Here is a 16,215-nt window from a genome sequence, read left to right on the forward strand (position 1 = left end):
GTGATGGAACAGGAGGAGGCGCAGGAGGAGAAGGCCACGCTTTCAGGCGCAACTCAGGCCTTGCATGAGGACAAAAAAATGCGTGCGCAAAGCAATGCAATGAGTAGTTTTCAGGACACAATGGGCTATTCGGAGGAGCTATTCCCACCCCCACAATCTTCTACCTGTGAAAGGTCAATGGAACAGCCACAAATGTTGTGCCCGGATTCACAACCTTTTTCTGTGGAAAATGCACCTCGCACTGAAATGCAAGGCGAGGCCGAGGATGAACATGACGTCAACAACTCAACATGACGCAAAATGGGGGCGGAACAGAAAGCTGCTTTCAATGTTTTGAAGGCCTTAATTGCCTCCGGTGGCCAGTTAGATGCATCATTCATCACACCCAAATCCCAGAGCAATGTGTGCAGGAATTTGAATCGCAGGAGGTGTACCGAGATCATCTGGACAAGTGACCAAGTGACCAAGTGACAAGTGACCAAGTGACAAGTGACAAAGTGAAAAGTGACAAAGTGACCAGTGACAAAGTGACAAAGAGACAAAGTGACTGACAAAGTGACAAAATGACAAAGTGACAAAATGACAAAGCGACAAGTGACAAAGTGACAAGTGACAAGTGACAAAGTGACAAGTGACAAAGTGACAAAGTGACAAAATGACAAAGTGACAAAGTGACAAAGTGACCAGTGACAAAGTGACAAGTGAGAGGTTGTTCTGGGGAGCTCTACTCCACTGCACACAGTCACATATGAGGAGAGGTCTCGTCGGGACTGCTGATCCTCCTCAGCTTGCTCAAAGCCTTGAGGGTTCCTGAAGATCCTCTGCTTGGAGTTCGCTGGGGTTCAGCTTGGTGTCGGGGTCGGCGGCGTCCTCCTCACTCCAATGTGGCAGATCTTCTGTTGAAGGAAAAAAAAAAAACATTTTTAAAAGTCCAGTACCGCTTCTGAAGAACTCACCAAGAGATGCAGGAGCGCTTCAATCTAGCGCACCATCGCTCGCTGGGTGATGTCCCTCCCTATGCGCTGGAATTCTACGCTGCACATGCTAGCACGCTTTTGCGCAGTGCCGAGGCGCATTCCAGCAGCTAGCTACCAAGCTTCTGTGGATCTGATTTGGCCACCGTGTTGGATCTCTGCCAAGTCCTCCAAAATTTTGAGCAATCCACGTTGCTTGTGACTGAGCAGTGACAACTCTACAGTCAGCATTACAATACCACTGCTGTGTTTACTGAAGAAATCAATGTTGAAGATGGAAACCGCTGGCATGATGCAAGTGGGGGAATCTGAAGATGAAAACGATCAGCGTGATGATACCAACATCAGGCAACCTGCCTCAGGAAACGCTGGTCCCAGCTATGACAAAGAACAGGACGAGGAACAGCTGGAGTTGGAGAAGGAATTGGATGCCCCCACTGCCGAGGGACAGAGCGGTGCACGTTGGACTTCCACAATTTAGCGGGAATGGACAGCAGAAGAGGAAGAAAGTGATGCTGGTGACGAATATGGTGCATCACAACAATCACAACGCTCACAAGAACATGAAGACAGAGGAGTCTGGCAGGATTCTCTGGCACACATGGCTCAATTCATGCTAGACTGCATTGAACGCGGCCCGCGCATTATTCACTGTTCATTATTATTCATTATTCTGGACAACACCAATTACTGGGTTTATACCCAGTTTATACAAACACAATGTTAAAAAACTGATTGAAGAAAGTGTCAGACAGGTCAAAAATGGAACAATTCCAGCAGGCCCTTGAGGATGGAGACTTTAGAGAGGAGATTGACATCCTCCTCCTTCTCTAGCCAGTTGTACGCCGACAGACTGACTTCAGCAAACCCAGGAGGACCAGGAGGGCAGCAAAGAACACAAGCTGCTGCTAGTGCCCAAAAGGGAATGGTATTGGCAGTGTCCTTGGAGTGGGAACATTTTCTGACACCCATGCAGCAGCCCACAGAACAGCAATCGGGCAGTTCCACGTCCTCCAACACCAATCGCCTGGAGAAGATGGTCAAGGACTACATGTCAGATGGCGTAGCTGTGTTGAACAATCCATCTGCAGACAGACGGTGAGTGTGACAGCACAGAATGACCATGGCAACTCACTCATAGTACCACAGTTTGATAGTGCTTCCCAAAAAATTATATGGATCCGTGGACCCGGGCAGTACTGGGAAGTGGGAACGCAGATTTTAGTACCTAAACACACGATACAACATGTTTTCCGGGGTCGGACTCTGAGGCACATACAGATGGTCCCGATCATCATCCTCATCATACAACTCTTCTCCTGAGTCTGACCCACCCACCACCTCTGCCACCCCAACATCCCCAGACACAGACCCCTCATCGTCCTCAACATTAACTTGGGATGCTGGCCTGAGCCCGACCTCCTCCTCCACATCAGGCCCCATCATCTCCTCAATGGCAGCCCTCAATAATCGCTCTTGCGCTGGACCGATGGACACAACGTTCTCCTCCGGGGAGGGCTGCTGCTGACCACTGGCTGCTGGGGTGGATGTTATAGCTTGCGTGGGGCGTTGGCTGTTGCTGTTGTTGGGAGTGCTGCTCACAGCGGAGGTCTCTGAGGAACTCATGGTGAGCTCATATAGTGGTTGACGTTGAGTGGAGTATTACTGATCCCAGCAATATACACACTGACTGGCAGAGTACGCAATGCTATATAGTGGTTGACGGTGAGTGAAGTACTACAGATCCCAGCAATATACACAGTGACTGGCAGTACAATGGTATGGGTGGGTGAGCAGAGTACTACAGAACCCAGCAATGCTATATAGTAATGGGGTGACTGAGTGAGCGGCAGTGTACTACTGTTCCCAGCAGACACAGAGTGGCAGTAAACACATTGCTATATAGTGTGGCTGAGCGAGGTACACAGAGTGGCAGTAAACACAATGCTATACAGTGTGGCTGAGCGAGCGGTGTACTACTATTCCCAGCAGACACAGAGTGGCAGTAAACAGAATGCTATATAGTGTGGCTGAGCGAGGTACACAGAGTGGCAGTAAACAGAATGCTATACAGTGTGGCTGAGCGAGCAGTGTACTACTATTCCCAGCAGACACAGAGTGGCAGTAAACAGAATGCTATATAGTGTGGCTGAGCGAGGTACACAGAGTGGCAGTAAACACAATGCTATATAGTGTGGCTGAGCGAGCGGTGTACTACTATTCCCAGCAGACACAGAGTGGCAGTAAACAGAATGCTATATAGTGTGGCTGAGCGAGGTACACAGAGTGGCAGTAAACACAATGCTATATAGTGTGGCTGAGCGAGCAGTGTACTACTATTCCCAGCAGACACAGAGTGGCAGTAAACAGAATGCTATATAGTGTGGCTGAGCGAGGTACACAGAGTGGCAGTAAACACAATGCTATATAGTGTGGCTGAGCGAGCAGTGTACTACTATTCCCAGCAGACACAGAGTGGCAGTAAACAGAATGCTATATAGTGTGGCTGAGCGAGGTACACAGAGTGGCAGTAAACACAATGCTATATAGTGTGGCTGAGCGAGCGGTGTACTACTATTCCCAGCAGACACAGAGTGGTAGTAAACAGAATGCTATATAGCGTGGCTGAGTGAGGTACACAGAGTGGCAGTAAACACAATGCTATATAGTGTGGCTGAGCGAGCGGTGTACTACTATTCCCAGCAGACACAGAGTGGCAGTAAACAGAATGCTATATAGTGTGGCTGAGCGAGGTACACAGAGTGGCAGTAAACAGAATGCTATATAGTGTGGCTGAGCGAGCAGTGTACTACTATTCCCAGCAGACACAGAACAGTAAACAGAATGCTATATAGTGTGGCTGAGCGAGGTACACAGAGTGGCAGTAAACAGAATGCTATATAGTGTGGCTGAGCGAGCGGTGTACTACTATTCCCAGCAGACACAGAGTGGCAGTAAACAGAATGCTATATAGTGTGGCTGAGCGAGGTACACAGAGTGGCAGTAAACACAATGCTATATAGTGTGGCTGAGCGAGCGGTGTACTACTATTCCCAGCAGCGACACAATGACTGGGGGGACCCTGGCTAGAGTGGCTGGAGCGCGAACTACCCTGCCTGCCTACCCAAAGCTAAACCCACAGACAAATGGCGGAGATATGACGTGGTTCGGGTATTTATTTACCCGAACCACGTGACAGTTCGGCCAATCAGAGCGTGTTCGGGTCCGAAACACGTGACCCGTTCGGCCAATCACAGCGCTAGCCGAACGTTCGGCCATGCGCTCTTAGTTCGGCCATGTGGCCGAACGGTTTGGCCGAACACCATCAGGTGTTCGGCCGAACTCGAACATCACCCGAACAGGGTGATGTTCTGCAGAACCCGAACAGTGGCGAACACTGTTCGCCCAACACTAGTGCCCACATACACACAGCATGTGCATAAATGGCATAAATAAGGGTGAAAAAAGACAATAAATACATATACAATCACAAAGATAACCCAATATAACTTTCGCCAATCAATCTGGACCAATACCCTCCTACCTATCTACCTGAAAGTGGATTTCACTATAAACAGGTCCCAAAGCTTACACGACACCTCCTGTGGCGCAAAAACGACCACTATGGAACCACCGCCAGGTCCCAAAGCTTACACAACACCTCCTGCGACGGCAAAAACCACCGCTACGGAACCACCGTTAGGTCCCAAAGCTTATGCGACACCTCCTGTGGCGCCAAAACGACCACCATGGAACCACCGCCAGGTCCCAAAGCTTACATGACACCTCCTGCGACGTAAAAAACCACCGCCATGGAACCACCGCCAGGTGCAAAAAGTGCTGTATAGAAAAGGGATCACGCTGTGAATAGGATTGCGTTAGGCAATCTCTGGGGTCACCCTCTGTATATATGTAGGGTAAGTGGTGCCTCCTATTCACAGCGTGATCTCTTCTCTATACAGCACTTTTTGCACTGTAGCACGTTGCACTTTGTTTATAGTGAAATCCACTTTCAGGTAGATAGGTAGGAGGGTATTGGTCCAGATTGATTGGCGAAAGTTATATTGGGTTATCTTTGTGATTGTATATGTATTTATTGTCTTTTTTCACCCTTATTTATGCCATTTATGCACATGCTGTGTGTATGTGGGCACCCATGTTGTTGGGCGTGGGTGCGGACATGCACACATCACTTTTGCTGCTATAATGAATTTGCACGGAAGCACTTTATGAAGATACTGGGATTTCTGCACAATTGTACACATTGGGCTTGATTCACAAAGCGGTGCTAACCTACTTAGCACGTCTAAAGTCTTTAGACGTGCTAACCAGCGTGCTAACCTACTTAGCACCGAATTTCTGAATCAGATAATTCGGTGCTAACCTACTTAGCACCCTGGTTAGCGCGTCTAAAGACTTTAGACGTGCTAAGTAGGTTAGCACCGCTTTGTGAATCAAGCCCATTATGTGGCACCTGCCCTTTGAATTAATACTATTATAGTGTGATCTACTGTATTGTGATCCGCAGGTGGGTAGTGTTGATAACAATCGACATGTACCAGGAGACAAGATTTTAATTGTTTTTATAATCTTGCTTGTTTGCTAAATAAAGTTTGACATTTGATATATCTGGATCTAGAGTGTCCTTGAGATATTATTTATTTATGGCTCAGATAGGTCCTCCTTTTCTTTTTTGTGCTATGATGTTTGATTGAAGACCTAGGGGCAGGATACCAAAATGGTAATATATCTCATGAGGTTTACACTTGTATTACTCCAAAGCTTACACGACACCTCCTGTGGCGCCAAAACGACCACTATGGAACCACCGCCAGGTCCCAAAGCTTACACAACACCTCCTGCGACGGCAAAAACCACCGCTACAGAACCACCGTTAGGTCCCAAAGCTTATGCGACACCTCCTGTGGCGCCAAAACGACCACCATGGAACCACCGCCAGGTCCCAAAGCTTATATGACACCTCCTGCGACGTAAAAAACCACCGCCATGGAACCACCGCCAGGTCCCAAACCTTACACAACACCTCCTGCGGCGGCAAAAAACACCGCTATGAAACCACCGTCAGGTCCCAAACCTTATGCGACACCTCCTGTGGCGCCAAAATGACCACCATGGAACCACCGCCAGGTCCCAAAGCTTACATGACACCTCCTGCGACGCAAAAAACCACCGCCATGGAACCACCGCCAGGTCCCAAAGCTTACACGACACCTTCTGTGACGCCAAAACCACCGCCATGGAACCACCGCCAGGTCCCAAAGCTTACACAACACCTCCTGCGGTGGCAAAAACCACCGCTATGGAACCACCGTCAGGTCCCAAAGCTTATGCGACACCTCCTGTGGAGCCAAAACGACCACCACGGAACCACCGCCAGGTCCCAAAGCTTACATGACACCTCCTGCGACGCAAAAAACCACCGCCATGGAACCACTGGAAGGTCACAAAGCTTACACGACACCTCCTGTGGCGCCAAAACGACCACCATGGAACCACCGCCAGGTCCCAGAGCTTACGCAACACCTCCTGCGGTGCCAAAGTGACCATCATGGGACCACCATTAGGTCCCATGGCTTAAAGGGACACCTCCTGCGGTGCCAAAATGACCGCCCTGGGACCACCAATAGGTCCCATGGCTTAAAGGGACACCTCCTGCTGCTGCTGCAAAAAAAAAATCAATAAAAAAAAATAAAATAAAAAAAAAACAGCCACTAGGTCCCATGGGCTACCATTTGGCATAAAAGAGGTTTCATTTGTGATTACTTTAATTTTTCCGCTGGAATGCGGAATTCCGCGGAAATCCGCAAAATTCAGCGGAAATCTGATAGCGACAGAATTTAGCGCTGGCGGAATTGCGGCGGAACGGAATTTCCCCTTTCCGATCATCTCTACTCAAAAGATCCAAACGAAAGATATTTATCTCTAAGTCTTTCCGATTTATCCCCGTGGATCTGATCTGCAGACAATTGTTCATTAAACAAGGTGTGTATGAGATCTGCAGATAATTTCTTGTGCGCACAGGCATGCAACTCCTTGTCCTGCCTAATGAGGTCATGCAGAGTGGCGCGGGGAGCATTTTTATAGTTACTTGTCCCGGATGCTGTACTGGTTTCCTCTAATCATCAACCCGCGGCACCACACTGCCGGCATCCTCTTCTGACTTCCTATCTTGTGTGATTACATGTGATCGGGGCTCAGAGGATAGTGTCAGCAGTGCAGCGCCACCTGGTGGTGGAAGAGGGGTGATGTGCCACACATGTGGTATTGCCGTACTCAGGAGAAGTAGTATAATGTGTTTTGGGGTGTATTTTTACACATACCCTTGATGGGTGGGAGAAATAACTCTGTAAATGGACAATTGTGTGTAAAAAAATCAAACAAATTTCATTTACAGAGATATTTCTCCCACCCAGCATGGGTATGCGTAAAAATACACCCCAAAACACATTATACTACTTCTCCTGAGTACGGCGGTACCACGTGTGACACTTTTTTGCAGCCTAGGTGCGCTAAGGGGCCCAAAGTCCTATGAGCACATTTAGGCTTTACAGGGGTGCTTAAACTTTAGCACCCCAAAATGCCAGGACAGTAAACACACCCCACAACTGACCCCATTTTGGAAAGTAGACACCTCAACGTATTCAGAGAGGGGCATGGTAAGTCCGTAGCAGATTTAAAAAAAAATTGTCACAAGTTAGCAGAAATGAAAACTTTTTTTTTACTTATTTTTTTTTTTACAAAGTGTCATTTTCCGCTAACTTGTGACAAAAAATAAAATCTCACCATGCCTCACAAAAAATAAAATCTCACCATGCCTCTTTTTGTCTTCTTTCCAAAATGGGGTCATTTATACTATCCTGGAATTTTAGCACCTCATGAAACATGACAGGTGCTCAGAGAAGTCAGAGATGCTTCAAAATGGGAAAACTCACTTTTTGCACCATAGTTTGTAAACACTATAAACCAATAAATATACACTTATTGGATTTTTTTTTATCAAAGATGTAGCACAATAAATTTGGACAAAAATGTATATAGAAATTTTACTTTATTTGAAAAATGTCATCACAGAAAGTTAAAAAAAATCATTTTTTGGACAAAATTCATGTCTTTTTTGATGAATATAATAAAAACTAAAAATCACAGCAGCAATCAAATAGCACCAAAAGAAAGCTGTATTAGTGACAAGAAAACGGAGGTAAAATTAATTTAGATGGTAGGTTGTATGACCGAGCAATAAACCGTGAAAGCTGCAGTGGTCTGAATGAAAAAAAAGTGTCCGGTCCTTAAGGGGTTTAAAGACTGCAGTCCTTAAAGGAGTCATCAGGCAAACTATAGTAAAATGAGTGGTACTTACCGGGGGCTTCCTCCAGCTCCAAGCTCCCAGGATGTCCCTCGCGGTCCCCGGCGATGACGCCAGAGCGACCACCAGGTCGCTCTGTACTGCGCCTGCCTGAGCGGCGCTGTCAATCACCGCCACATGCGCTGGAGCAGATTGTGCAGGCACAGTAGTTCTGTGCTTGCGCAGTCCGCTCCGACCCACGTGGCAGTGATTGACAGCGCCGCTCAGGCAGGCGCAGTACAGAGCCACCTGGAGATCGCTCTGACGTCATCGCCAGGAACCGGGTCGGAGCTGCGGCGAACGGCTGTGGGCAGAGCTACGGCGAGGGAGGTCCTGGGAGCTTGGAGCTGGAGGAAGCCCCCGGTAAGTACCACTCATTTTACTATAGTTTGCCTGATGACTCCTTTAAATGGTTAACTGGAGTCCACCTGTGGTAAATTCAGTTGATTGGACATGATTGGGAAAGACACACACCTGCCTAAATAAGGTTCCACACAGTTGACAGTTCATGTCAGAGCTAGTGTTGGGCGAACACCTGGATGTTCGGGTTCGCTAACGTTAGCCGAACATGGACGCGAAGTTCGGGTGTTCGCGCCGAACTCCGAACATAATGGAAGTCAATGGGGACCCGAACTTTCGTGCTTTGTAAAGCCTCCTTACATGCTACATACCCCAAATTTGCAGGGTATGTGCACCTTGGGAGTGGGTACAAGAGGAAAAATTTTTTTAGCAAAAAGAGCTTCTAGTTTTTGAGAAAATCGATTTTAAAGTTTCAAAGGGAAAACTGTCTTTTAAATGCGGGAAATGTCTGTTTTCTTTGCACAGGTAACATGCTTTTTGCCGCCATGCAGTCATAAATGTAATACAGATAAGAGGTTCAATAAACAGGGACCGGTAACGCTAACCCAGCAGCAGCACACGTGATGGAACAGGAGGAGGCGCAGGAGGAGAAGGCCACGCTTTGAGACACAACAACCCAGGCCTTGCATGAGGACAAGAAGCGTGCGGATAGCATGCTTTTTGCCGCCATGCAGTCATAAATGTAATACAGATAAGAGGTTCAGTAAACAGGGACCGGAAACGCTAACCCAGCAGCAGCACACGTGATGGAACAGGAGGAGGCGCAGGAGGAGAAGGCCACGCTTTGAGACACAACAACCCAGGCCTTGCATGAGGACAAGAAGCGTGCGGATAGCATGCTTTTTGCCGCCATGCAGTCATAAATGTAATACAGATAAGAGGTTCAATAAACAGGGACCGGAAACGCTAACCCAGCAGCAGCACACGTGATGGAACAGGAGGAGGCGCAGGAGGAGAAGGCCACGCTTTGAGACACAACAACCCAGGCCTTGCATGAGGACAAGAAGCGTGCGGATAGCATGCTTTTTGCCACCATGCAGTCATAAATGTAATACAGATGAGAGGTTCAATAAACAGGGACCGGAAACGCTAACCCAGCAGCAGCACACGTGATGGAACAGGAGGAGGCGCAGGAGGAGAAGGCCACGCTTTGAGACACAACAACCTAGGCCTTGCATGAGGACAAGAAGCGTGCGGATAGTATGCTTTTTGCCGCCATGCAGTCATAAATGTAATACAGATAAGAGGTTCAATAAACAGGGACCGGAAACGCTAACCCAGCAGCAGCACACGTGATGGAACAGGAGGAGGCGCAGGAGGAGAAGGCCACGCTTTGAGACACAACAACCCAGGCCTTGCATGAGGACAAGAAGCGTGCGGATAGCATGCTTTTTGCTGCCATGCAGTCATAAATGTAATACAGATAAGAGGTTCAATAAACAGGGACCGGAAACACTAACCCAGCAGCAGCACACGTGATGGAACAGGAGGAGGCGCAGGAGGAGAAGGCCACGCTTTGAGACACAACAACCCAGGCCTTGCATGAGGACAAGAAGCGTGCGGATAGCATGCTTTTTGCCGCCATGCAGTCATAAATGTAATACAGATAAGAGGTTCCAGGAAAAGGGACCGGTAACGCTAACCCAGCAGCAGCAGTTCACTGTTCATGTTACTTGGTTGGGGTCCGGGAGTGTTGCGTAGTCGTTTCCAATCCAGGATTGATTCATTTTAATTTGAGTCAGACGGTCTGCATTTTCTGTGGAGAGGCGGATACGCCAATCTGTGACGATGCCTCCGGCAGCACTGAAACAGCGTTCCGACATAACGCTGGCTGCCGGGCAAGCCAGCACCTCTATTGCGTACATTGCCAGTTTGTGCCAGGTGTCTAGCTTCGATACCCAATAGTTGAAGGGTGCAGATGGATTGTTCAACACAGCTACGCCATCTGACATGTAGTCCTTGACCATCTTCTCCAGGCGATCGGTGTTGGAGGTGGATCTGCACGCTTGCTGTTCTGTGGGCTGCTGCTGCATGGGTGTCAGAAAATTTTCCCACTCCAAGGACACTGCCGATACCATTCCCTTTTGGGCACTAGCTGCGGCTTGTGTTGTTTGCTGCCCTCCTGGTCGTCCTGGGTTTGCGGAAGTCAGTCTGTCGGCGTACAACTGGCTAGAGGAGGGGGAGGATGTCAATCTCCTCACTAAAGTCTCCACAAGGGCCTGCTGGTATTCTTCCATTTTGACCTGTCTGACTCTTTCTTCAAGCAGTTTTGGAACATTGTGTTTGTACCGTGGATCCAGAAGGGTATAAACCCAGTAATTGGTGTTGTCCAGAATGCGCACAATGCGTGGGTCGCGTTCAATGCAGTCTAGCATGAATTGAGCCATGAGTGCCAGAGTCCTGCCAGAATCCTCATCATCCTCTTGTGAGCGTTGTGATAGTTGTTGTGATGCATCATAGTCGTCACCTTCTTCCTGGTCTGCTTCTGCTGACCATTTGCGCTGAATTGTGGAAGTCCAACGTGCACCGCTCTGGCCCTCGTCAGTGGTGGCATGAAATTCCTGCTCCAACTCCAGCTGTTCCTCCTCCTCTTCTTCGTCATAGCTGCTGGGGCCAGCGTTTCCTGAGGCAGATGGCCTGATGTTGGTATCATCACGCTGATCGTTTTCTCCTTCAGATTCCCCCAGTTGCATCATGACAGCTGTTTCCTTGATTTTCAACATTGACTTCTTCAGTAAACACAGCAGTGGTATGGTAATGCTGACTGAAGAGTTGTCACTGCTCACAAGCAACGTGGATTGCTCAAAATTTTGGAGGACTTGGCAGAGGTCCAACATGTTGGCCCAATCGGATCCACAGAAGCTTGGCAGCTGTCCGGATGCGCCTCAGTACTGCGCCGTCATGTACTGGACCACTGCACTCTTCTGCTCGCAAAAGCGGGCTAGCATGTGCAGCGTAGAATTCCAGCGCGTAGGGACATCATACAGCAAGCGATGGTGGGGGAGATTGAAGCGCTCCTGCATCTTGGCGAGTGCCCCCGAAGCAGTACTGGAATTTCTACAATGTTTGGCCACTCGTCGCACCTTCAACAGAAGATCGGCCACGCCTGGGTATGTCCTCAGGAACCGCTGAACTACTAGGTTCATCATGTGCGCCAGGCAAGGGATGTGTGTCAGCTTAGCCAACCTTAAAGCGCGAATGAGATTACTCCCATTATCACACACAACCATGCCCGGTTTTAGGTCCAGCGGTGCCAGCCACAAATCCGTCTGTTCCTTTATTCCCCTCCAAATTTCCTCCCCTGTGTGCTGCTTATCCCCAAGGCAGATCAGCTTCAGCAACGCTTGCTGACGCATGCCAACAGCTGTGCTGCACTGCTTCCATGATCCTACTGCTGCTGGGTTTGGGTTAGCGTTTCCGGATGAGGTACAGCTTTGAGATGCGTTGGAGGAGAAGGAGTCAGAGAGGTAGGTGCTGCTGTTGTTATCCAGTAGGAGGGACGGCGGTGCAGCTGTTTGCGGCGTGGGCAACACCCGCGCCGTAGCAGGTGCGGAATCGCTGCCAGGCTCCACAAGGTTCACCCAGTGCGCGGTAAGGGAGATGTATCGACCCTGGCCGAAAGCACTCGTCCAGGTGTCAGTGGTGAGGTGAACCTTGCAGGCAACGGCATTCTTCAAGCTTCGGGTTATTTTGCTGACCACGTGCTCATGCAACTCAGGCACTGCAGAGCGCGCAAAGTGGTAGCGGCTGGGAACCACGTAACGTGGGATGGCCACTGACATCATGCCCTTGAAGCTGTTTGTCTCCACCACTCGATATGGCAGCATTTCGCAGGCCAGAAGCTTGGCTATGCTGGCTGTTAGTGCCACGGCCCGGGGGTCATTTGCTGGCAATTTCCTCTTGCGCTCAAGCATCTCCGAGACAGACAACTGAACCGTAGGGCTGCACACTGAACGGCTGTTGGTTGTTGTGTTTGATGACTGGGAGACCTCAAGAGCACTATTCCGGAAAGTGACAGTGTCAGCGTCGTCTGATGTTTGTGAATGTTGTTGTGAACCACGCAATGGCTGGGCTACTGCTGCTGCTGAGGAGGGTCTGGTGGTGAGTCTGGTGACCCCAAGGGAGGCAGTGTTGCTGGTACCCTGTCCTGGCGGCCACAGAGTGGGATGTTTGGATACCATGTGGCAGGTCATGCTGGTGGTGGAGAGGTTGTTAATATGTTTCCCCCTGCTCAGGCGGGTCTTGCACACCTTGCAAATCACCATGGTACCATTCTCACTGCAGTCTTCAAAGAAAGGCCAGACTTTGGAGCACCTGCCTTGCTGGCGATTTCTGTTTGCGCCTCTTTTTTGTCTCACTTGAACTTCCACGCTTGTGGTGCCTGAAATTTCGCGCCGCCTACCTTGTGGCACAAGGCGAACTCGTGCAGCAGTGGGTTCTTCAACAGACTCATCTGTGCTGCTGCTACGACGGCGATGTTCTCCTTCACATACAAAATCTGGGTCTCTGTCAACATTGTCCATACCCTCCTCCTCTTCCATCTCCTCAAACTCGTCATATGTGATTGTGGGCCGCCGCCGTGGAGTAGAGCCCCCTACAACAACCTCTGTGCAGCACACTCCAACGTCGTCTACAAGATCTTCTCGGCCGACCTCCTGCAATTGAAACCCCTCCTGCCCAACTTGCTCTGGGATTTGGGTTTCAAAGTTCTCGGACTCTCCTTGCATTTCCGTGCGCGGTGCATTTCCCACAGTCAATGGTTGTGAATCCGGGCACAACATTTCTGGCTGTTCCATTGACCTTTGAAAGGTGGAAGTTTGTTGGGCTGGGAATAGCTCCTGCGAATACCCCATTGTGTCCTGAGGAAATGCTTCGGACTGGTTATTTGGCAGTTGTGTGCGTGGTGTCGCTGCCGGTTGTGTCAGCTTTGTGCCCACTGGCTCCTTGTAACTGGCTGAGGACTCGGACCTCGTGCGTGATGTGCTGGTGCTGCTTAACCAACTGCTGGACGCTTGAGAGGTCATCCAATTAATTATCTGGTCCTGTTCTTTTGGATTTGTGAGGGTTGATTTCCTGGACAACATGGCCGGTATTGAGTGGTTTTTCTTCGGTGCTCCACTGTGGCCTGTACGTGAACCGTCAGGGGAAACACCTCTTCCCTTGCCCCTACCTCTTTCACAGGATTTCTTCTTCATTTCACTTATCCTTAAAGTACACGCTGACTGGCAGCAGTACAGTGGCAGTACAGAAATGCTATACAGTGGCGGGTGAGCGGTGTACTACTGTTCCCAGCAGCGACACAGAGCACAATGCTATACAGTGGTGGGTGGGTGAGCAGTGTACTACTGTTCCCAGCAGCGACACAGTGCACAATGCTATACAGTGGCGGGTGAGCGGTGTACTACTGTTCCCAGCAGCGACACAGAGCACAATGCTATACAGTGGCGGGTGAGCCATGTACTACTGTTCCCAGCAGCGACACAGAGCACAATGCTATACAGTGGTGGGTGAGCGGTGTACTACTGTTCCCAGCAGCGACACAGAGCACAATGCTATACAGTGGTGGGTGGGTGAGCGGTCTACTACTGTTCCCAGCAGCGACAAAGAGCACAATGCTATACAGTGGTGGGTGAGCGGTGTACTACTGTTCCCAGCAGCGACACAGAGCACAATGCTATACAGTGGTGGGTGGGTGAGCAGTGTACTACTGTTCCCAGCAGCGAGACAGAGCACAATGCTATACAGTGGCGGGTGAGCGGTGTACTACTGTTCCCAGCAGCGACACAGAGCACAATGCTATACAGTGGCGGGTGAGCCGTGTACTACTGTTCCCAGCAGCGACACAGAGCACAATGCTATACAGTGGTGGGTGAGCGGTGTACTACTGTTCTCAGCAGCGACACAGAGCACAATGCTATACAGTGGTGGGTGAGCCGTGTACTACTGTTCCCAGCAGCGACACAGAGCACAATGCTATACAGTGGTGGGTGAGCGGTGTACTACTGTTCCCAGCAGCGACACAGAGCACAATGCTATACAGTGGTGGGTGGGTGAGCGGTGTACTACTGTTCCCAGCAGCGACACAGGGCACAATGCTATACAGTGGTGGGTGAGCGGTGTACTACTGTTCCCAGCAGCGACACAGAGCACAATGCTATACAGTGTCGGGTGGGCCGTGTACTACTGTTCCCAGCAGCGACACAGAGCACAATGCTATACAGTGGTGGGTGGGTGAGCGGTGTACTACTGTTCCCAGCAGCGACACAGAGCACAATGCTATACAGTGGCGGGTGAGCGGTGTACTACGGTTCCCAGCAGCGACACAGAGCACAATGCTATACAGTGGTGGGTGGGTGAGCGGTGTACTACTGTTCCCAGCAGCGACACAGAGCACAGTGCTATACAGTGGTGTGTGAGCGGTGTACTACTGTTCCCAGCAGCGACACAGAGCACAATGCTATACAGTGGCGGGTAAGCCGTGTACTACTGTTCCCAGCAGCGACACAGAGCACAATGCTATACAGTGGCGGGTGAGCCGTGTACTACTGTTCCCAGCAGCGACACAGAGCACAATGCTATACAGTGGTGGGTGAGCGGTGTACTACTATTCCCAGCAGCGACACAGAGCACAATGCTATACGGTGGGTGAGCGGTGTACTACTGTTCCCAGCAGCGACACAGAGCACAATGCTATACAGGGTGAGCGGTGTACTACTGTTCCCAGCAGAGACACAGAGTGGCAGTAAACACAATGCTATACAGTGGTGGGTGAGCGGTGTACTACTATTCCCAGCAGCGACACAGAGCACAATGCTATACAGTGGTGGGTGGGTGAGCGGTGTACTACTATTCCCAGCAGCGACACAGAGCACAATGCTATACAGGGTGAGCGGTGTACTACTGTTCCCAGCAGAGACACAGAGTGGCAGTAAACACAATGCTATACAGTCGTGGGTGAGCGGTGTACTACTGTTCCCAGCAGCGACACAATGACTGGGGGGACCCTGGCTAGCCTGGCTGGAGAGAGAACTACCCTGCCTGCCTACCCAAAGCTAAACCCAGAGACAAATGGCGGAGAAATGACGTGGATTGGGTATTTATTTACCCGAACCACGTGACCCGTTTGGCTAATCAGAGCGCGTTCGGGTCCGAACCACGTGACCCGTTCGGCCAATCACAGCGCTAGCCGAATGTTCGGGGAACGTTCTGCCATGCGCTCTTAGTTCGGCCATATGGCCGAACGGTTTGGCGAACACCATCGGGTGTTCGGCCGAACTCGAACATCATCCGAACAGGGTGATGTTTTGCAGAACCCGAACAGTGGCGAACACTGTTCGCCCAACACTAGTCAGAGCACAATCCAAGCAAGAAGTCAAAGGAATTGTCTGCACAAACCAAGCAAGAAGTCAAAGGAATTGTCTGTAGAGCTCTGAGACAGGATTGTATCAAGGCACAAATCTGGGGAAGGCTACAGAAAGGAAAAATGTCTGCTGCTTTGTGGGTACCAGTAGCCTCCAT

At 49.9% G+C, this 16,215-nt stretch overlaps 1 protein-coding gene across 1 annotated transcript in view; it reads right to left on the minus strand.

Annotated features, from left to right (window-relative positions):
• LOC137540909 (opioid growth factor receptor-like protein 1) overlaps positions 1 to 13,424 on the minus strand; it is a 161,129-nt gene extending 147,705 nt beyond the window's left edge. The window contains exons 1-2 of the mRNA XM_068262091.1: positions 13,223 to 13,424; positions 8,353 to 8,480 (exon numbers count right to left, since the gene is read on the minus strand). Coding sequence (XP_068118192.1) covers positions 8,353 to 8,480; positions 13,223 to 13,424 — 330 coding nt within the window. The remainder of the gene's footprint in view (positions 1 to 8,352; positions 8,481 to 13,222) is intronic.
• Between the last annotated feature and the right edge of the window lie 2,791 nt (positions 13,425 to 16,215).

This window comes from Hyperolius riggenbachi, chromosome 12 (assembly GCF_040937935.1).
Source record: "Hyperolius riggenbachi isolate aHypRig1 chromosome 12, aHypRig1.pri, whole genome shotgun sequence".
Taxonomy (NCBI): Eukaryota; Metazoa; Chordata; class Amphibia; order Anura; family Hyperoliidae; genus Hyperolius; species Hyperolius riggenbachi.